General features: G+C 37.4%; 1 protein-coding gene and 3 pseudogenes across 2 annotated transcripts; 2 read left to right on the top strand and 2 right to left on the bottom strand.

Annotated features, from left to right (window-relative positions):
• The first annotated feature begins 2,225 nt into the window (after positions 1-2,225).
• On the top strand, positions 2,226-4,445 carry LOC143555060 (zinc finger CCCH domain-containing protein 66 pseudogene; annotated as a pseudogene). Its single transcript, XR_013139144.1, has 2 exons — positions 2,226-2,348; positions 2,517-4,445. The product of XR_013139144.1 is annotated as a zinc finger CCCH domain-containing protein 66 pseudogene (transcript).
• Positions 4,446-4,852: 407 nt separating this feature from the next.
• LOC143553370 (PHD finger-like domain-containing protein 5A pseudogene) lies at positions 4,853-5,818 on the bottom strand (annotated as a pseudogene).
• Positions 5,819-6,642: 824 nt separating this feature from the next.
• Positions 6,643-10,266, bottom strand: LOC143555053 (asparagine synthetase [glutamine-hydrolyzing] 1-like). Its single transcript, XM_077044686.1, has 9 exons — positions 10,130-10,266; positions 9,816-9,954; positions 8,850-8,951; positions 8,628-8,769; positions 8,342-8,532; positions 8,022-8,264; positions 7,592-7,948; positions 7,326-7,406; positions 6,643-7,240 (listed from the first exon to the last, which is right to left on the bottom strand). Exons 1-9 carry the CDS (start codon positions 10,207-10,209, stop codon positions 6,800-6,802), a joined length of 1,776 nt encoding a protein of 591 aa, XP_076900801.1. The 5' UTR covers positions 10,210-10,266; the 3' UTR covers positions 6,643-6,799.
• A 4,393-nt stretch (positions 10,267-14,659) lies between these two features.
• LOC143556038 (threonine synthase, chloroplastic-like) lies at positions 14,660-16,505 on the top strand (annotated as a pseudogene).
• The last annotated feature ends 5,242 nt before the right edge of the window (positions 16,506-21,747 follow it).

Raw genomic sequence — 21,747 nt, 5'->3', positions numbered from 1 at the left:
ACCATGTGTTACGCTAGAGAGTTCTGGCGGCACAACGACTGTCAAGTGGGAGTCGGTGATACAGTTTCCCGGGAGAACACTCAAGCCAAACTCTGAAGCCAACATGGATCAGATTAAGACAACATAGTCGGGTCAGAGTTGGGCATCGGACCTCTCCAATTTCAGAGACTGCGGTAGCTTAAATACAAAAAAGTTGTGGTTTTAAAAAAAAAATCTAATCTAAATATATATATAAGCAGATCTTAAGTTCAAATTAAGGTGACATACTATTAAATTTTTCTTTCTTTTATCTTTTCCTTTTTAAGTAGAAGCAATATCCTATATGGATTGAATCAAGGTAATGAGTAGTAATTGGTTAAGGAATAATAATATGCTGCCTTAATTGACTGGATATATCATATTTTTTAATTTAAATTATATTGCATTGCAACATTTCTTTTAAGGTAAAATACATTTTGTTTTTAGACCGCTAAATCACGTACACTTAATTTTTTTTAATATTTTAACAATCTTTCACTTTCTCATTCCATTATATATTCATATTTAATTATAATAATATTTTTTCATGTTTCTTTCGGTGAAAAAACATGAGAAATATAACACATAACAAAGGATAACTGTTTATTAATCAGGTATACATATTATTTATTTGATGTAAATTATCATAGTATCTTAATAAAAAGACTTAGGTAGTGTTAGATACAAGTTAATAGGTGGTGGTGCTATTTGTTCGTCTTGTGTGCCATTTGTCTATAAAAGTTTACTTTCGAAATAATAAAATAAATAAATAAATGAGAGAATTTGATAAGGGTTATGAAAATACGGGGATGTTTTGGCTATGTTTTGTAAAGGCACCATTCATGCCAGATGGGTAGGATGATGCTATGAACACCACCTCGCTCAAAATAAACCTAGGCGCCATGAAACTTTTCTCCTCTTCACGTTATTTCAAAGGCGTCATAATGTCTGCAACTTATTTTCTATTTCAAGGAAATTAATTGTTCACACTTCACACCAATAAACAAAATCTATCTCAATTATTTTGTCACTTTCGTTTTTTTATATAATTTAATTATTATTTTAATGAGATTGTGGCCATTTATCACATAATGTTTAAATTAACAAATGATTAGTTATCCCACAAGAATTAAAAGAACCAACGGTTACAAATGTAATCCCTTTCCCTCTAAACGGCCTGATCTTATTCCTCCTCCCAAGGCCTTTTATTTTTTTGCCTCTTAATTTCCCATTTTTATCCTCCCAAAATCGATCGTGATTATCCCTCTAAACCTCTGCACAAAGATTTTTATCTCATTTTTAATCAGCCAATGATTTCATATCCTCTAAACAATATTACGATAAAAAAATACATTATTATACTTCCAAAAAGTGGTAATTTTGGATGATTTTTAAATTCTAGTAGTTAAAAGTATTTGATCTTTCATAATATATTTATCATGATTTTTAATTGTATAATGTTGTGAAAATTTGAAAAAAAGTATTTTTTTTAATTTAAGAAGACTTATTTCCGTCAGTTTTAATGAAAACATATTCCATTATATTCCATTAAAACTTTAAAGGTAATAATACTTTTAATTTCCTCATCCATTACATTTTTTTGTATGAAAAAACATGAGTTCAACCTGATTCAAATGGAATTTTTCACCGGGTATTACTGTAAATCGCCGGGTGTCATTTGACAGAGTCTTTTATTTATAGCTAGATTTATGGATGTTCATTGGACCATGTGTTATGGGAATGTCATGTTTGTCTCTTTTGTAGTCGTCATAGTGGAGATTGTGGTCTTGCACGTATCTACTATACATGTGACGCTACCCTGTTGGTGCTTACTTTTGCACAACTCTGATATTGACAGTAGTCCTGGGTGTACTCAATCTCAATGGAATTCTTAAACTATCTGTTACAAGGGCGCCTTTCGATAGTTTTGACCTGGTTTGGTCTGTGCATGAATTCGAGACCATATTTCTTTACCGTCTATTCTATTACCACGTACCAATTACATATGTACCATTTTTAATACCCAAAAGTTTAATAAATTACCCGGCCGGTGCAAGATATCAGTATCATCCATGAAATGAAATTCCACCATGTGTCACCACAAGATAAATGCCGATTAAGGAATAAATATTGTTTCTAGAATTTTCCAACTCTTTTCCAAATTTAAAACCCATTTCATTTGCATTTGAGTTACATTTAGGAGGAGGGAAAAATTTGTAACAAAGACGCCTGTGCCTTTGCCTTTGTCTTCTCTTCGTCTTTTTTGACTCCACCAATTCTTCTCTTCAACTAACTTCATCTTCTTCATCATCAAATCATTACAAATCAAGGTACGTTAACATCTCAATCACTGTTACCCATCTCTTAATTCCACTTCATATCAAAAACCCTTCATTTTCCGAACAAATTAAACCTAATTTCGTTCTTTATACTGATCAATTGATTCAATTAGGGTTTAATTATTCAAAATTTTGAAGCTTTGTAACTGGGTATTGTAGGAACATGTGTACGAGTCAAAATCAAGACAAACCCATAAGCCCAGTTTCAGTTTTGCTTGAGTTAGCAGCATCAGATAGCTTGCAAGAATTTAGGGTATTAATCGAAAAATTAATCGAAGAAGAGGCGTTCGATGTTAACGAGTCGGGTTTATGGTACGGTAGGGCGATCGGGTCCAAAAAGATGAAGCTCGAGGAAAGAACACCTCTTATGATTGCCTCCATGTTTGGTAGCATAGAGGTTTTGAGGTTTATTCTTGGGTTAGCTGGTGTTGATGTTAATAAATGTTCGGGTTCAGACCGGGCCACTGCCTTGCACCTTGCGGTTGCAGGCGGGTCTAGCGCATCTGTTGAAGTGGTTAAGCTTTTAATTGACAGTTCGGGTGATGTGAATTGTTTGGATGTTCATGGGAACCGGCCCGTGGATTTAATTCCGTTCGTGTTTGGGTCTGTGTTCAATGGTACTAGGAAATTGTTGGAAGTTATGTTAAATGGCTACTCTGATGAACAAGATATTATTATGTTAACTGATTTAGTTAATAACAGTGTTGAAGAACACAAGGTGAATAATAAGGTTTCCCCGATTGTAGTTAAGAAAGAGTATCCGGTTGATCTATCGTTACCCGATATGAAAAATGGGATATACAACACGGATGAGTTTAGGATGTACGCGTTTAAGATCAAACCTTGCTCTAGAGCGTACTCGCACGATTGGACCGAGTGCCCGTTTGTCCACCCGGGCGAGAACGCACGAAGGCGGGACCCACGGAAGTATCATTATAGTTGTGTACCGTGTCCGGAGTTTAGGAAAGGGACGTGTAAACAAGGCGATAACTGTGAATACGCGCACGGGATTTTTGAGTGTTGGCTTCATCCGGCTCAGTATCGGACGCGTTTATGTAAAGATGAAATCGGGTGTAGTCGAAAAGTGTGTTTTTTCGCTCATAAACCCGAAGAGCTTCGCCCGTTACACCCGTCAACGGGCTCGGCGTATGATATTTCATCGGTTAGTCCTTTTAATATGGGCTCGTTGTCAATGGTCCCTCAAAGTTCCACACCACCGATTACTCCAGTTGCTTCGTCTCCTCGAGGCGGGCTTTTTTGGTCAAACCAGTCAAACCGGTTGGATCTTGAAACTGAGTTGATGATGGTGGACTGTTATCGTCAACAGCAGCTGATTGATGAGTTTGCGCGCGTTAACTCGGGTTTTAACGAGTATTTTGATGAGTACGACACGGTCAATGGGTCACCGCGCAAAAGTGTTGACCTTTTGGGTTCTGGGATTTCACTCGAATCGAGAATTAGCCCGTTACACCAAAACATGAGGATGCCGTCACCATCATCGTTTGGAGCCAACCAGATTATGAATTCGAGAGCGGCTGCATTTGCAAACCGGAGTCAAAGTTTTGTTGACCGTGGGGCGGTCAACCGGCAGTCAATGGGGCCTTCTAAGCTATCAGGTTGGGGGTCTCCCGACGGGAAGTTGGATTGGGGTGTACAGAAAGACGAGCTGCATAAGTTGAAGAAATCGGTTTCGTTTGGGGTGCATAGATCACACGATTCATTGCCGGCAACTAATAATAACAATAATCGGGATACCGAAGTTACATTTGATGAAGAGCATTTTTCGGCATTGTTGGAGCAGGAGCAGCTTGCTTAGTTATGGCATCATTAATCGCCTTTTAACATGAATTATCGGTGAATTTTGACGATTTATTTCGAGAAGCTTCAGAAGGTTGAAAGCATCCATCTGATCATATGATTACAGTTTATAAGTTCATTTTTTGTTTTTATGTATTTCATTGTTATTTATTTCATTTTGAATAAGTTAAGACTTGATCTTGAAGTCTTCTAGTTCTATTTAATGGTGTATATGCCAATGTTTTTACCACTTATATGTCAATATATTGATTAAAGTTTTTACTGTTTTAAGTTTTTGATGCTTCTTATGTCAATTAAATGATACCTGGAACATGTTATAATAAGGTCATTTGGCTGGAAAATCTCCAATGGGCCTTGATGGTACGTTTTGTATTACTTCATTATATATATATCCTTTTTAAAAACAAATTCCATATAACAAAGCAAAAAACCCCTCATACCGAGAATATAGCAGGGGCTGGCAACAACACTGAAACAAACGACGACTTACAAAGGCAAACACTTCCATCTATCCCAATCTAAATCCAAACGTTTTGATCTATTTTAATCCACAAATAACTTAACACTTTAATATCTCTAAGGATGTTTTCAATCCTAATGGGCTTGTTTTCAAAATTAACTTGTTTCGAGCTCTCCAAATACACTAACAAGTCACTAAATGATACCTGGAACATTTGAATGCTTCTGTTCGCACATCACAATATAAAATACCAAGAAATGTAAAAACACAAAGGGAAGTATTTCCAACAGTTTTAACAAGACTTATACAACCATATATATATATGAGGATTTCCATTGCTAACAAGATTTTATAGGTAACTAACAGAGAGTCGATAGTGTTCAAATACCGATCATCTTTTCTTAAATCCATACTTTTTGCGCTCATAAAACAAATCCGTTTTTGCACTCCCCAAATTCACAATTTTCGGGCACCCATCTCGATCTTTCTCCTGTTGCGTGCACTCTTTGCAATAATACGCATCGGAAATACCAACCCCTCCACATATCACACATCGACCCTCAAATGACCCGTAGTTACACTCGTCGCACACGCGCACAAGCGTACACGGACGCACATAAGAGTCACAAACAACACATTTTCCATCATCTTTTTCACAAAGCCTTCCAATTGCGATCCCGGGCTGCTTTCGGCACATTATAAGATCAGGATGATGCTTTGCCATTTCCCTCAACCTGCAGTTATCAAGATTCTATTAAAAATAGAAATATACTAAAATTCTAATATTTTCTTTTAACAAAACCACAGAGGTGTGTATGAAACAGAAAATATACTGATCTATATCCAAACCCAAACAAAAACTGACATTTTAGTTTTATATTTTGTGAAAAATGAAATTTTGGTGCGGTTTCAGTTTTGCCTGTGACTAAAACCGATGTAACCGAACCTAAACTGAAACCAAATTCAGGGATTTTCGTATTTAATTTTGAATGTCAAGTCATACAGTGTAACTCAAAAAATTATAGTTCAAAGGTATGATAATCAATTAAACATTAATTAAGAAAAAGATTAGCACCAAATATTTTTCGACACAAAATTTTTAAGCGCAAATGTTAAAACTGAAACCAAACGGTTTTAAAAAATTCAAAAACTTAGCGTTCAGTTCTTCATTGATTTGAGCTCAAAACCAACCCATGTACACCCCTGTGATTATCAGTTTAGAAAATAAAAATAAAAAAAACTTTAAAATGTATGCTTGCAAACAAAAAGATAAAACACTATATCATTATTAGTGTTTGGATCAAATACAAATGACTTTTATTGTGAAAATTGTATAGATAGCCATAGTAATTATGTTAACACTATGCTAATTATCATTACTCAATAACTTTTAAACTAGATATTTTCTTTTTATAACATAACTACTATATAGTTTTAAAAACTATAATTACTCTTATATTTGTATGTTTAGTCAGTTAATTTTATTTGTACGAATCCCACCCGTAATAATCATATCATATCATATCACTAATTGTTATGCTAGTCGAACTACTATATGCATCAATACAACGTATATATAAGAAAAACAAGATGCAATTTGAGAGAAAAGCTAACCTGTTGAGAACACCTAATTTGGGGAGCTTGTTCCAATTTTGTGCTCTTCACTAATTAATCAAAACCATATATATACTTAAATACAAGATGAACCGACAACAATTAGAATCATGGAGACTTGCCAACTACTTACTTGGGGACTACTCCAATAAAGTTTTATTCCACGCTAACCGACTTCAGGCCCACTTTATTACTGTATGTCGTAGGCCCTAACCTTAATATGTGTCACCGATGCTCTTATATTTAAAACATCTTTATGTTTTTATGTAGCACTCGTAAAAACATCCCTCCCTCTTGATATATAAATTTTTCAATTTTGATTGATTTTAAGTTTTAACCGAATAAAGACTAATTGACGACTAGCCGGTATATAAAGATTGTTAACAAACAAAGTACAAGAAAACATCCTTATTTAAAAAGCCAATGTTACATAACAATACATTTGACTCATTAATTATACGTTAATAATATCACAACAAAATATAAGAAAATAACAACCCATCAACTCTTAAAATACATAATCATCATAACTTAAAACAATCATAAACCATTAGCCCTGAATCACAAGCTCAGCAGCGGATCTATCCACCATTCGCGGCACGTTGTCAATAATGTTCGGTCCTAACTTGACCGAACCACCCATACCCGTGTTCTTCTTGTAAGCAGCATTATGGACCCCAAGTGCAGCCCGGCCCGAAGGGTCTAGATTGTTAGACCAAGAAGCATCCCACTCGATGGCCTTCGCGGTGCTGCAAGCTATACTGGCCCCACCCGGGACGGTCAACTTAGCAGAGTTTTGTGGGAAAAACCGCTCGAATATTGTTCGATAATAATAAGCTTCTTTTGTAAAAGGTGTGTTGTGAGGGAATATGTTCCCTGCACGAAGCATCATCTTGTCGGTTACGTATTGCTCAGCGTGAGCTTTGAGCCCGTCGATCCAGCTATACCCGACTCCGTCACTAAACTGTTCTTTTTGTCTATACAAAATATGCTGCAAGGCATACACGAAGACCGTTAGACGAGGTAATTTAATATGGTTAAAAAGTTAAAACGGGTTTAATTGTCGAATTAGTTACCTTTGGTAAATATGGTTGTTCTTCGTCATCAAAAGCCCGTCGAAGAGTCCATTTCTCGATCCGTTTTTGATCCATGTTGATCTGCATATAATCATGTAAAAGTATATTAGAAAAACAATTTACTTCTCATTGAATCTAAACAACATAATAAAAAGTAATAAAAATATAGCATTAGTAAGCTACCAATAAGACAGTAATAAATAAAACACCACAAGACGAGAAAAATAACAAAAGTTATAATCAAATAAAAGTTCTTAGTGTCATACCATTTTAGCTTCAGGGTCGATGCTCATGGCAACGTTGATAAATTCTTTATCCAAAAACGGCACCCGGGCTTCCAACCCCCACGCGGATGTGGACTTGTTGGCTCTCAGGCAATCGTATTGATGAAGCGCTTTGATTTTGCGACAAGTTTCTTGATGGAACTCTTCCTTGTTGGGTGCCTTGTGAAAGTACAAGTACCCGCCAAATATCTCGTCCGACCCTTCACCCGAGATAACCATCTTAACACCCAGAGACTTGATCTTGCGCGACATAAGAAACATGGGCGTACTTGCCCGGATTGTAGTCACATCGTATGTCTCGATATGGTAAATCACATCTTCGATTGCATCGATACCATCCTACAAAATACTTATAACATAAGAAACCTGTACAGTTGTTCCAGAAGTTAGCAGACTTTTATATTTAAAGTACCTGTACGGTGAAGTGGAACTCGTGGTGCACGGTCCCCAAATAATCGGCTACTTCTCTAGCCGCCTTAAGATCGGGTGAACCCTCAAGCCCGACACAAAATGAATGAAGCTGAGCTCCCCACTGCTTAGCCGCCTTAGTACCAGCCAAATAACGAGCCGTTATAGCCGCCACCAGCGACGAGTCAAGCCCACCCGACAACAAAACCCCGAATGGGACATCGGTCATCAACCGTTTGATCACCGCCTACATTAACCATGTCACATAACAATCAAACAACCCATTTTGATCACTAATTGTTATTACTATTATTAGAAACTCACGTTTTCAAACGCACGACGTAGGACAAGCGGGTCATAGGGTGTAGACGGGATAGCCTCGGAGAACCACGTCGGATTGTACCAACGTCGAAACCCGCCGGTCTTGCTGGAGTAGAGGTGTCCCGGTGGAAACACCTCAAAATGTTCACAATCATCGTTCAGTCCTTTTAGTTCCGATGATATCCAAACAGAACCTATATATTTCATTAAAAAGTAGTATTTACATCGATACAGATATGGAAAATAAATATTATAAAACTTGTTATAGTTATTTGATAATAATTATTACCGTCAAGTCCCCAACCGATGTAGAGTGAGGTGATCCCGATGGCATCGCGAGCAGCGATGTAGGTGTTGTTGCGGGTATCAAGTAACACAAAGGAAAACATGCCGTCCAACATGTCCACGAAATCTTCGCCATGTTCTTCATACTGTACAACGTTAATTAATAACTTTAGTTTTAGTTACATAAGAAACGCCAAAGTTTAAATATTTGTTAGTGATTGCTTACTAAGTGAGCGATAACATCGCAATCACTGCCGGTTCTGAACTTGTGACCAGCGGCGGTCAAACGTTTCCGGAGCTCCTCATGGTTGTAAATCTCGCCGTTGACCTGCGTATTCCGACAAAATTGACTTCAAAATCGAACGAGTTGAATCATATAAGACTACGTTATACCACCAAACCACTAAGTCATGAATAATACTCCATTAGATTGTTACAAAATAAATCTAAAAGCATTAATATAAATGTCACTTTAAAGAAAATCACTCATTTGTTTTAAAACACCAAAATCTCTCTTAGAAACTCAAAAACTAACCTAACAAAAAAACCCAGAAAACTAATACATGTTATCCAAGGACGTGACATCAAACTAACCGTTTCACTGATTCACTGATCATCAGTCGAGCCAGATTTAATAACTAATGAGATCACATACAAAAATTGTATATGGGTATCTAATACAAAATAGAACTTGGAAATAATATTTTGCTATAAGTTTACAATTTTAAGTTTAATAAATTACTAAGGCTTTAACTACTGTATGAAGTCTTAAGCAATAAATTATTCACAAAATGAGATTTAAATAAAAGAACTTGTTCTCAGTTCTCCCCCTCAGTCTAGTTCAACCGGTTCAAACGGCAAAACATTGTTTAATTAAACACAAGAAAAACACGTGTCTAGTGGAGCAATAAAACAGAACGTCCCCAGTTTTTTAAATAACACAAAAACCCACCAAACAAGAATACTTAAAAACACATAAAAATAAAATCATCGTCAAATTATTACCACTTTTTTATTTCTAAATTACTTATTTTTTCCCTTTATCTATCATTCCGTATAATTTAAAGTCAAGCCGGGCCCACTACCCTTCCATGAAGGCATGAATAGAAGCTCATGTGTATGAAGGGCTACTCTTAAGTCATAACAAATTCACAATCTCTATAATAATAATAATAATAATAATAATACCCACCGTAACAACCACGGTTTCATCCTCGTTAAATAGCGGTTGGTCACCGGAAGCAGGGTCGATAATTGCAAGCCTCTGATGGGCCAGATAATTATCACCGTGCTGATAAAGCCCACTCCAATCTGGGCCACGGTGCTTCAACCTATAACCAACAAACAAATAATATTAACAGGTTAAATGTTATGTTTAACTAATATTCCAAACAGCAGCAGCAGGAGGAGTAGTAATAATAATAATAATAACAACAACAATAATAATAATAATAATTTGTGTAAAACAGCATTTATATTGAAATAAAAGGCAAACGGAAAACATGCCTGCGAGAGAGCTCGAGGACACGAACTCTTTTGGCCTGAGAGTCGTCGGAGCAACCCAACACAGCTAGTATTCCACACATGACTGCCGGAAAATAGGAGATATTATTATTATTATTATTATTATTATTATTATTATTATTATTATTATTATTATTATTATTATTATTATTATTAATGTTATGAATGAATGGATATGATGATGATGATCACTGCTTCATTCGCCGCGTATTTATAGATGATTTTGGTGAAGGCCACCTTTGTCTTTTTTTGATTATTTTATTGTTTTCTGAATATTAAATTGGATAAGCGGCGACTATTCTCAGTGGGTTGTCATTTCTTATTTTCTGTTTTTGGATAAACATGATTTGATTGTATTATGTGACATGTAACATGTTTAATGTGTCATAGGTGATTGTTACGTGAGGTAAATATGCAGATTTAAATCAATCACAATATCTTCTTATATTTTCCAAGGTGTTATGAGCTATGGTGTTTGGATTAATAACACGTGTATGTGAAACGATAGCAACGTATTCAAATTTACTCATGTTTCTCTTTATTTTCTTAAACGCGTGTTTAAATTGTTCTTCGGACTACCTTATCTCGCTCATCTGTGATTAATACCCATCATTGCGTTTTGAAAGTTTGAGAGTGCGTATTTGCAACGCAACGCAAATCTAATACGGAATTTACGGTTTTGGGTTTAGTTTAAACAAGTTTGGATCATTTTCATATCGAATATGTTTAACTAAATGGGTTGGTTCATAATTTATTGTTTTGATTTTTCTTTCTTTTTTCTTTTTGTAATTAAAAATACGTGTTCATATCACACCAATCCACGTACACCTTTTGATCATGTATGCACTCATCAGTTTAATATTAATGTTAATTTGTTTATTGAACATAAGATTGTCTAAAAAACTCGTGGCTTGAAGTTTGTTGAAAAAATCTCCTAAAAACTCGTATCTCAAAGTTCGCTTGGAAAATCTATAAGGGAAAAAAAACTCGCCCAGGCTTGGTATAAAACCGAGCCCGAGCCAAGGTAGCTAGCTAGTTTGCTCGACTCAAATTATTTTAAACAAAGAATCCCCCATATAATACTCTTTCACCTTCTTGAACTGAATTATGTATTCGGTTGAACTTATTGTGTACTGTGTTGAACTTGTTTTGCGTATTTTTATAGAGAACAACGGTTTTTGTCCTTGTGGTTTCACCAAATCTGTTGTTTTAGTTTAATAGTTTCAAATTTGCGGTTTTTCGTTCAATAGTTTGTTTTCACTTGCAACTAAACCCGACCCAACTAACCTTGTTAACTCCGGTCGTTAAATCTATTAGTGAGCCCCTAAGTGATCGCGACTTGTTTGTGTTCAGATCATACTTCAAATTATTACCAACTTGTTAATTAGTTGTGTATATGGATGAAACAATCTACATACATAACATGGAGAGGAATAATTTGAAAACCTTTTCGGTTGTAAGAACTTTAAAAACTAAATATGTACCACAAGTTTAATTAATTGTGAAATTGGTTTGTTAATGAAATTAAATAAAAATAAAAAACTAGAGGAGGAGAAGGAAATAATATTTTAAAATGGCTGAAGGCTATTTTGATAAGTTACCTTTCAACCATCATTTTTTTATATTAGAAAAAGTCAAAGCTAATTATTGTTCAAAAAAAGTAAATATATTTTCACATATATCTATTATTTATTTTAAACACATAGTAAAAAGACAAGATATTCATGAAAAAGAAAACGATTAATAAGCAAATATGATATTACGTAATATAGTTCATAGTACATATTATGAAAAAATAAATTTCTTACCCTAACTAGATAAATTATCCAAATTACACAAATTACAAAAGTATATAAATTACCCAAATTACTACATAATACACAAAGGACTTAAATTACATCTACACTAATTACACAAAATACTCAAATTGCATTAATTACCCAACCACAAAATACACAAAATTAAATAAATTACCAATTACTTATACTACACAAGGTACATAAATTATAAAACACGAAAAATATATATATATATATATAAATATTACATAAAATATACAAATTACTCAAATCCTCAAATTACAGAAAATATACAATACATAAATTACATAAATCAAATATACATATTACATAAGTTACATACAATACACATATTTTCATTTCAAGCTTAATATGAGAGTGACAACCACCGATAGTCTCAAATGAGTAACATATCTTCCCTTCATATAATATGCTTCTATCAAAATTTAAAATAAAAAGATAGAAGTTTAATATTGTAATATACAACATATTAAAAACAACCGGTGGGTTGAAAAAAATCTTTTAACATGAGAGTAAAGAGGAGTTAATTTTTAAGCTAAAAAATAAATATTTTTTATAGATGACTTTGAAACGGTGAGATCGATTACACTTTAAAGCACACTTAAAAATATGATAACTAAATAAAAATGAATTACTCATGAAAAACTAAAATGACAATATAAGAGGGAAAATTGAAAGAGCATTATGATTTAATTGATGGATGATGTGTTAGGAATAGAGAGAAAAATCAATTTATCATAATAACCTTTTGATTTTTTTAAGTGAGTTAATGATATGGTTTAATTGATTCACACAATTAGTTCTAAATGTCTTAAAACTAGGATGGGTTTTAAAATGAAATCAACTCTAACATAACCATATGTTCACTTCGTATTGTGATTTTTCAAGGTCTTCATAAGGGGCCTCAATGCGGTAGTGTGGGAATATCATGTGTATTGTTGGTGAATTGTTAGTAAAATCTGAATAATTTTTAATAGTTTATAGGCTAGCCTTATAATTATCTCCATATTATTAGTTAATCCAACATTGATAACCTCATCCAGAATTGGTGGGACCTACCTACATTAAGACAATTACTAAATTACCTTCTTTTAGGGGCGGACTCATATAGTTCTGATCGAGGTCCCGGGACACCAATGTTTTAAAAAAATTACTTAGAGACGATATATTAAATATTGTAATGACCTTATAAAAATTAATACTTAGAACCCAAAGTATTAAGTCTGAACTAGTTTAGTGGAAATTCCCCTGTTTTTCCTTTAAAAGATTGCAGGTTCAAGCCTCATCACACTTCTTTTTTGTTGTTTTTTTAATTTTAAAATCCTAGTCTTAGTTATTCAGTTAGGGTATTTATGTTTTTCGTTAGTTTCTCTCATATAGTCATTATCACTATGCAACATATATAATGTCAACATGGGTTTTGCATATTCTTTTATTATTTATCTTGTGTATGTATATTATAATTAATCATTTATTTGTGTTATAGTTAGTTTTTCATGTTTTGGTCATTTATGTAAGACCAAAACATGAAAAATGAATTAAAAGTGTATGTTCTATCTAGTTTCTAATCTAGATTCTTTTTACTTACTCGCTTCCAATGACACCATAGTTTTATTGTTTTATTATGTTTCTCGCCTAGACCCGACCCGAATAACGATCGACTCGAAAATTTTGTAAACTGAATAAATCGGGACCCCAATGGCAAAAAATCCTGGGTCCACCACTGCCTTCTTCGTTCGTGATGTGACACTACCCTAGGAAGCACAACCATGCTCGATAGAATCCAATTTTTTGCATGCTATTCTTTTTCGTTTCTTTATCTGTGAACTTCTATAAATAAAGGCCGAAGCTGCAAACAACCTACACAACTCAAAGGAAGATTAAAGCAAACAAAACAACTATTTAAAAACTTGCAACTAGATCTTTGCTTATACCAAATAAAAGAAGAGGATCTAATGTCACAAGCAATATCTTCAAACTTCACCTCTTTACCTTCAAAATTTTTTTTATTACGGGCATTCCAAATACACGAACAAACAATAATAATAATATTAATACCATGAAAAGCCTCCTTGTCCTTTGGACATAGACCCACGTTATTATGAACTTCTAAAAGGTCCCGTACCGAAAACGCGAAGAAAGACGGGGATTTATAACAAGAAATTAAAGCGTTCCACGCCTTCCCGGTTACCGGACAACCAGTGTAGATGCGCTCTGAAGACTCATGCCCGACATTACATAACACACACAACAAATCCAACAAGGGAATGTTTCTGGTTAAAAGAGCCGAGTCGGTAGGAATTTTATCCATTTCCTATCTCCAAGCGTGAATATTGAATTTAGACTAAACCCATTTACTCCAGTTGAACACGTAATTGAGGTTGTCGTCATTGCTAGTAATTAGTACTTTTTTGACAAAACTGACCAAGAAGAACCCCGAGGATCCCTTAGACAAGACCAAGAGTCGGACCCGACTTTACGGTTGGCAGCCGTTAAATGCCCGACGCATGTTTCCCATTCTTTCAATTCATGCGAGGTGTTGGGGTTTAATTTCCAATCCCATTTCCAACAGATTTGTTCCAAAAAAAAAAAAATACCTCGTTATTTACATCTCTTGTTCTTTTCTAGTTGATAAAGCCTTGGCAGAATCTTAAATATTAAAATAATACGTGAACTATTTTATTTTAAGATCATGGAGGTGCTAGGTTTCTACTTACCATGAATTTGTAAACACAAAATTTTAATCTTAAAATATATTATCAAAAAAGTTAACTGACGTTTTAAAAGACAATGAAAGTTGAAGGGTATTTCAAAAGAGTTTAATTAAATAAAATATTAATTAATAGTTTGAAATTTCAAATAATTATCTAGTTTTTGAATGGACTATTGGTTTTTATTGGTCCCAAGTATTTCATTTTTGCCGGCGCTGGTCCCAACTATCACTTTAACTGCCAACGGTCCCAACTTTTCACATATGTGTCTGCCACCAGTCCACGACTAACCGAGTACTAACTCCGTTACGTTTTAGATGACGTGTCCATCCTACGTGTTAAAAAACCTTGACGTGGCTGCCTGCGTGTATATTAATAACAAAAAACCCTTCTCCTCCTTGAATATATAATAATATCAGCAGATGACAATCGATCGATATCTCCAATCGATCGAGAACCCAATCGATCAAGAACAACCCAATCGATCGTCTACCGCTCACGCTCCGGCGGCTTACTCGACGTCCAACACGACATCGAAGCGTTAAAAGCCTTCGACGGATCCTACTGGAAGTCTTTATTCAATTCACGCATCGGCAAGACCACTTGGCCATACGGGTCGGGTGTCTGGTCCAAAAAAGAATGGGTCTTGCCCGAGATCGATTCCGACGATATCGTATAGGCTTTCGAAGGTAATTCGAATATGTTCTGGGCCGAAAGGTTTGGGAAACAGCATTTGGGTATGAATGATTTGTGGGTTAAGCATTGCGGGATTAGTCACACGGGTAGTTTTAAGGATTTGGGTATGACTGTGTTAGTTAGTCAGGTTAATCGTTTGCGTAAAATGAACCGGCCCGTTGTCGGGGTGGGCTGCGCGTCGACCGGGGACACGTCGGCCGCGTTGTCGGCCTACTGCGCGTCCGCAGGTATTCCGAGTATTGTTTTCTTGCATGCGAACAAGATTTCCATGGCGCAGTTGGTTCAGCCGATTGCGAATGGGGCGTTTGTGTTGAGTCTTGATACGGATTTCGATGGGTGTATGCAGTTGGTTAGGGAGGTTACGTCTGAGTTACCGATTTATTTAGCGAATTCGTTGAATAGTTTGAGGTTATAGGGGCAAAAGACTGCTGCGATCGAGATCTTGCAGCAGTTTGACTGGGAGGTGCCGGATTGGGTTATTGTTCCCGGGGGTAATTTGGGGAATATTTACGCGTTTTATAAAGGGTTTCATATGTGTAAAGAGTTGGGGTTGGTTGATAGGATTCCGAGGCTCGTGTGTGCGCAGGCTGCTGGGGTTGTTCTTGATCGATTGGGTTCTCGATCGATTGAAGATATCGATTTGGGGATTTGTATTAAATTGTCATCTGCTGATATTATTATATATTCAAGGAGGAGAAGGGTTTTTTGTTATTAATATACACGCAGGCAGCCACGTCAAGGTTTTTTAACACGTAGGATGGACACGTCATCTAAAACATAACGGAGTTAGTACTCGGTTAGTCGTGGACTGGTGGCAGACACATGTGTGAAAGTTGGGACCGTTGGCAGTTAAAGTGATAGTTGAGACCAGCGCCAGAAAAATGAAATACTTGGGACCAATAAAAACCAATAGTCCTTTTTGAATTAATGTATTATAGTTTGTTTATAAAGTTATTTAATATGCAACTGTCATCTCAAGAGTTGAATTTCCTAAAATTGGTATTAGAAAGTTAACAGACGTTTTTAAAGACAAATTTTATGTTCATGTTCTTAGGCTTAATTTTCAATAACTGGTAACAGAGCCATGACGTTCTGAGAGTCGTTTCCGAGAAAGGAGAGCAACCTCGTTAAATGTGTGTGTAACACCCCGACCAAAGGCGGATTATACATCGGGGCGCCACATATTGCTTCATTACTCGCGACACTATTGGTGTCAATATTTATTAATACACATTTTATTGCGCACGCGCAGCGGGGAAAATAAAGAACATAAATCAAACATAAATCAATATATTATAAATTATAACATTCAAACAACATTAACTTGTCTTGATACATTTTAATTCTAGGTCCAAAAGTAAAAACGTCCTACGTGTCCACAAGCTCCAAAACAGCTACTGCAAACCTGAACATGTGTTAAAATAAACGTCAAACACTTGCGTGTTGGTGAGAAATCAAGTTTAATACAATACATAGATAGCCATAAATCTGCGCGCAACACGTGTATGTCTGGTGTTTAACAAGGGTGCAATCAGATTGTGATCAAGCCTAGATAGATCATAGCTCATAGTTCATAGTTCAATCCGTGCTCCCAATTGAGCACAAAAACGAGAAAACATCTGTGCAAGTGTAAACAAAGAAAACCGTAAACGATAGGTCTCCCGTGTTCATCTAATGGTACCATGAAAACTTCGGAATAGGCCGAACAAAGCGGGTAATGATACACACATACAAATAAACAGCCAAGTAAACGTCCTCAACACATGGGATACTGCGCGACTAAAGTTCATAAACAGTTTAAGACTCAAGTTTTGTATGAACACATGAACATCCCAAAGCATTTAAAATAAAAAGGGATTAGATACGAGATAACTCACTTGATAAAGATGCGATGATAGATATGCAAGAATCAACTCTTAAACAAGCAAAGTTAACCTATAATTAAAGATTATTGTTTTAATGATTTGTTTTAAGTCTTGATATAAGTTAGCATAATTAATAAGTAAATTATTATATATAATATATATATTACCGGAAGAGCAGGGCAGAACAGGGAGGAAGACGGAGGCTGAGAGGGAGGCGACCGAGGATCAACGGCAGAGAGCAAGGAGGAACAGGAGAGTTTAAGTGCTTTGTGTGTGTAGTGTTAGGAAATTAACATTATTATTTATAGGGAAACCCTAGGGAACACAATCCCTAGAAAAGGGGAAAAGATCTCAAAAAGCAAAAGATTCCAAAAGCAAAAGATATGGCAGCAAGGAAAAAGAGAAAAAGGCTGACAGGATTCAGAAAAAGGCATGGGAGAGGACAGATAAAGTTACTGGTTAAAGCATGGAAAAGCAGATCTCAAAAGATAATGTCAGTCACTTTTTCTACCAACCAATGGGGTTGGTACGCATGCTGCGCCGAAAGTAACTATTCAGACATTAGATAGGTTAGGTCAACAGCTCAGAAGAAAAGACATGACAAAAGCAAACGGCTAGAATAAACAGAAGATACAAGGGTTAAGCGCGGGAAGGCTGAGTGCGCGAGCGCGAAGGCTGGCACAACAATTCTTAGCGCACTGCGGGAAGAATCACAAATCCTTAGTGTGCTGTGTGAAGAACTAGAATTCTAAGCGCATCGCGGGAAGAACATACATTCTTAGCGCATTGCGGGAAGAACATTCATTCTTAGCGCGCTGCGAGAAGAGTTCTCTTCACGCATCGCAGGAACAAGATGTCTTCACGCAGGCTTCCATGTAAGGAGTCGGGCGCGTGGAGCTGCAGACATCCTTAGGCGGGAAGAACCAAAGGACAAGCAAAGAGTTAAGGAAAAGGGTTCAAGGCTTAAGGGCGGGACGGCGACAAGAGGGAAAAGAAGGCGGAAAGAGAGGAGAGGGACGGAACGGCGGAAAGAAAGAGAGAGAAAGAGGCGGGAGGGAAAAGTATATTATTATTATTAAAAGTAAAATATAAGTATAAATATTAAATAATAAAAGAAAGAGATCGGGTCAGAGAAACGGGTACCTGGGTCGGGTCGGATCGGGTCAGATGTCACAGTCTCCCCTACTTTAAGAAATTTCGTCCCGAAATTTATCTCGAAGTAGGTTGCGCAGAGAACAGGTGCGGGTACTTGATCTTCCCTTTCCCATGTAAACTCGGCTCCGCGCTTGGACTCCCAGCGAACTTTCACGATAGGGATACGACTGCGCTTGGTTTGCTTAACCTCGCGATCCATAATCTCAACAGGCTTCTCAACGAAATGCATAGTTTCATCAACTTGAACTTCATCAAGTGGAATGCGAAGGTTCTCGTCAGCTAAACACTTCTTGAGATTGGATACATGGAACGTTGGATGCACATTACTGAGCGCGGGCGGCAGGTCAAGTCTGTAGGCAACTTTTCCCACACGCGCGAGAATCTTAAATGGTCCAACATATCGAGGAGCAAGCTTACCTTTCTTCCCAAAGCGGACAACACCTTTCCAAGGCGACACTTTGAGGAGAACAAGATCACCAACTTGAAATTCGAGAGGCTTTCGCCTACGATCTGCGTAACTCTTCTGTCGGCTTCTGGCAGTCAGCAGATGATCACGGATCTTGGCGATTTTATCGGTTGTCTCTTGAACAAGTTCGGGTCCTGTGATTTGAGTTTCACCCACTTCGCTCCAACAGATCGGGGAGCGGCACTTACGACCGTAAAGTGCTTCAAATGGGGCCATACCGATACTGGAATGATAGCTGTTGTTATAAGAGAACTCGATCAAAGGCAGGTGTGAATCCCAATTACCTCCAAAATCAAGAACACAAGATCGGAGCATATCCTCAAGAGTTTGAATAGTTCGCTCAGACTGACCGTCAGTCTGAGGATGATATGCCGTACTCATGTCCAAGCGAGTTCCTAGCGCAGATTGGAGAGATTTCCAAAAGCGAGATATAAAACGGCCATCGCGATCGGATATGATGCTCAAAGGAGTACCATGGCGGCAGACAATTTCCTTGACATAAAGCTGCGCGAGTTGCTCAACACGGTAGTTTTCACGAATGGGCAGAAAGTGAGCAGACTTAGTCAATCGATCCACTATTACCCAAATGCTATCATGTTTGCTTGCTGTCAAAGGTAACTTGGTAATAAAGTCCATCGCTACACATTCCCATTTCCACGTAGGAATTTCTGGTTGTTCGAGCAAACCAGATGGGCGTTGGTGTTCAGCTTTTACTTTAGAACAAGTCAGGCATTTAGCTACGAACACAGCAATATCCTTTTTCATACCGGGCCACCAATAAGTTATGCGCAAATCCTTGTACATCTTATCAGCGCCAGGATGAATAGAATACCGAGATTTGTGCGCTTCACTCAGGATATCAGCGCGAAGATTCTCATCAAAGGGAATCCAGATGCGATTGAGATAGCAGAGAATTCCACTCAGATTAGGGACAAAATGTGCTTCCGCGCCACACGCTAACTCGGCGCGAAGATTACCATTACTGAGGGATGCGCGCTGCGCGTCACGAATACGCGATTCAAGGTTGCTTTGAATCGGCGCGAAGTGAAGCTGGGTGCGCGGCAAGATACAGTTAAGCTGGCAGGGTTTTCGGCTGAGCGCATCGGCTACCACATTAGCCTTACCAGGATGATACCGTATCTCACAATCGTAATCGCTGATGAGTTCGTTCCATCGGCGTTGCCTCATGTTGAGTTCCTTTTGATCAAAGATATGCTGAAGGCTTTTATGGTCAGTGTAGAGGATGCACCTAGTACCATAAAGGTAGTGTCTCCAGATCTTCAAGGCAAAAACAACTGCACCAAGTTCGAGGTCGTGAGTTGTATAATTCTTTTCATGAACCTTAAGTTGCCTTGATGCGTAAGCGATAACCTTGCCTCGTTGCATAAGAACACAACCGAGACCTTGGTTGGATGCATCGCAATACACGACAAAATCATCATTACCCTCAGGTAGCGCAAGAACAGGAGCTTCACACAACAAACGCTTGAGCGTTAGAAAGGCTTCTTCTTGCTTCGAGCCCCAAATATACGGTTTACCTTTGTGCGTTAGAGCTGTTAAAGGCAAAGCGATCTTCGAGAAGTTCGAAATGAAGCGCCGGTAATAACCAGCTAAGCCCAGAAAGGAACGGATCTCAGAAGGAGAGGATGGCGTAATCCAGTTCTTGATTGCTTCAATCTTGGATGGGTCGACATGAATACCCATCTTGTTAACAACATGACCAAGAAACTGTACTTCATCAGACCAGAATTCACACTTGGAAAGCTTAGCATAGAGCTGCTCGGTTCGAAGCTTCTGCAACACCAACCGGAGATGTTGCTCATGCTCGGCCTTGGTCTTAGAATACACCAGAACATCATCGATAAACACAATCACGAATTTATCCAAGAAGGGCCTACACACCCGATTCATTAGATCCATGAAAACGGCGGGTGCATTGGTTAGACCGAAGGACATGACCAAGAATTCAAAATGGCCATAACGAGTTCGAAAAGCAGTCTTCGGAACATCTTCATCGCGGATGCGCAACTGGTGATAGCCAGAGCGGAGATCAATCTTCGAGAAACAAGAGGCACCTTGGAGTTGATCAAAGAGGTCGTCAATACGCGGTAAGGGATACCGGTTCTTAATGGTGAGTTTGTTCAACTCGCGGTAATCAATACACATGCGAAACGATCCATCTTTCTTTTTAACGAACAACACCGGAGCACCCCAGGGCGAAGAGCTAGGGCGGATGAATCCTTTAGCAGTCAACTCTTGAAGTTGGCTTGCCAATTCTTGCATCTCAGCGGGCGCAAGACGGTAAGGAGATTTAGCTACGGGGGAAGCACCAGGGACAAGATCAATACGAAACTCGACTTCACGAGCGGGAGGGATACCAGGAAGATCATCAGGAAAAACTTCAGGGAAATCACGCACAACAGGGATATCGCGAAGCTTCTTTTCTTCAGCAGGTTTAACCACATGGGCTAAGAATGCAATACACTTCTTCCGCATGAGTCTTTGGGCTTCGGCGCAAGACATAAGTTTAAGACCACTGGAAGGTTTTTCGCCGTAAATATGAAGATCACCATTTTCTCGAGGTATGCGAATCAATTTCTTGGCGCAAATAACTTCGGCGCGATTCTTCGAGAGCCAGTCCATACCAATGATAACATCAAAGCTTCCAAGAGGCATGGGGATGAGGTCGATCAGAAAATCGTTTTCGTTAAGGTTAAGCGTACAATCTTTAATCACTGAGTTTATTAAAACAGTTTCACCATTAGCCAATTCAACTGAAAAATCTTCTTTTAAGTCATCGCGCGGTCGCGCAAGCTTCTGTTCGAAGGCGCGAGAAATAAAACTTCGATCGGCGCCAGTATCAAAAAGTACAGAAGCATAAAATCCG

The sequence above is a fragment of the Bidens hawaiensis genome, unplaced genomic scaffold (assembly GCF_021521415.1).
Source record: "Bidens hawaiensis isolate Kalapana, Puna unplaced genomic scaffold, B.hawaiensis_p1.1 tig00001032_1, whole genome shotgun sequence".
NCBI classification, from domain to species: Eukaryota; Viridiplantae; Streptophyta; class Magnoliopsida; order Asterales; family Asteraceae; genus Bidens; species Bidens hawaiensis.
This window is presented reverse-complemented; position numbering and strand designations above follow the sequence as displayed.

Bases quoted from the DNA above. Each gene is read 5' to 3' on its own strand.
- LOC143555053 (XM_077044686.1), bottom strand. From the start codon at position 10,209: ATGTGTGGAATACTAGCTGTGTTGGGTTGCTCCGACGACTCTCAGGCC. The intron at 8,533-8,627 runs GTAATAATTATT...TGAAATATATAG, and splicing joins CATCGGTTGGGGACTTGACG to GTTCTGTTTGGATATCATCG. The intron at 7,241-7,325 runs GTAACTAATTCG...TATGCCTTGCAG, and splicing joins AACAACCATATTTACCAAAG to CATATTTTGTATAGACAAAA.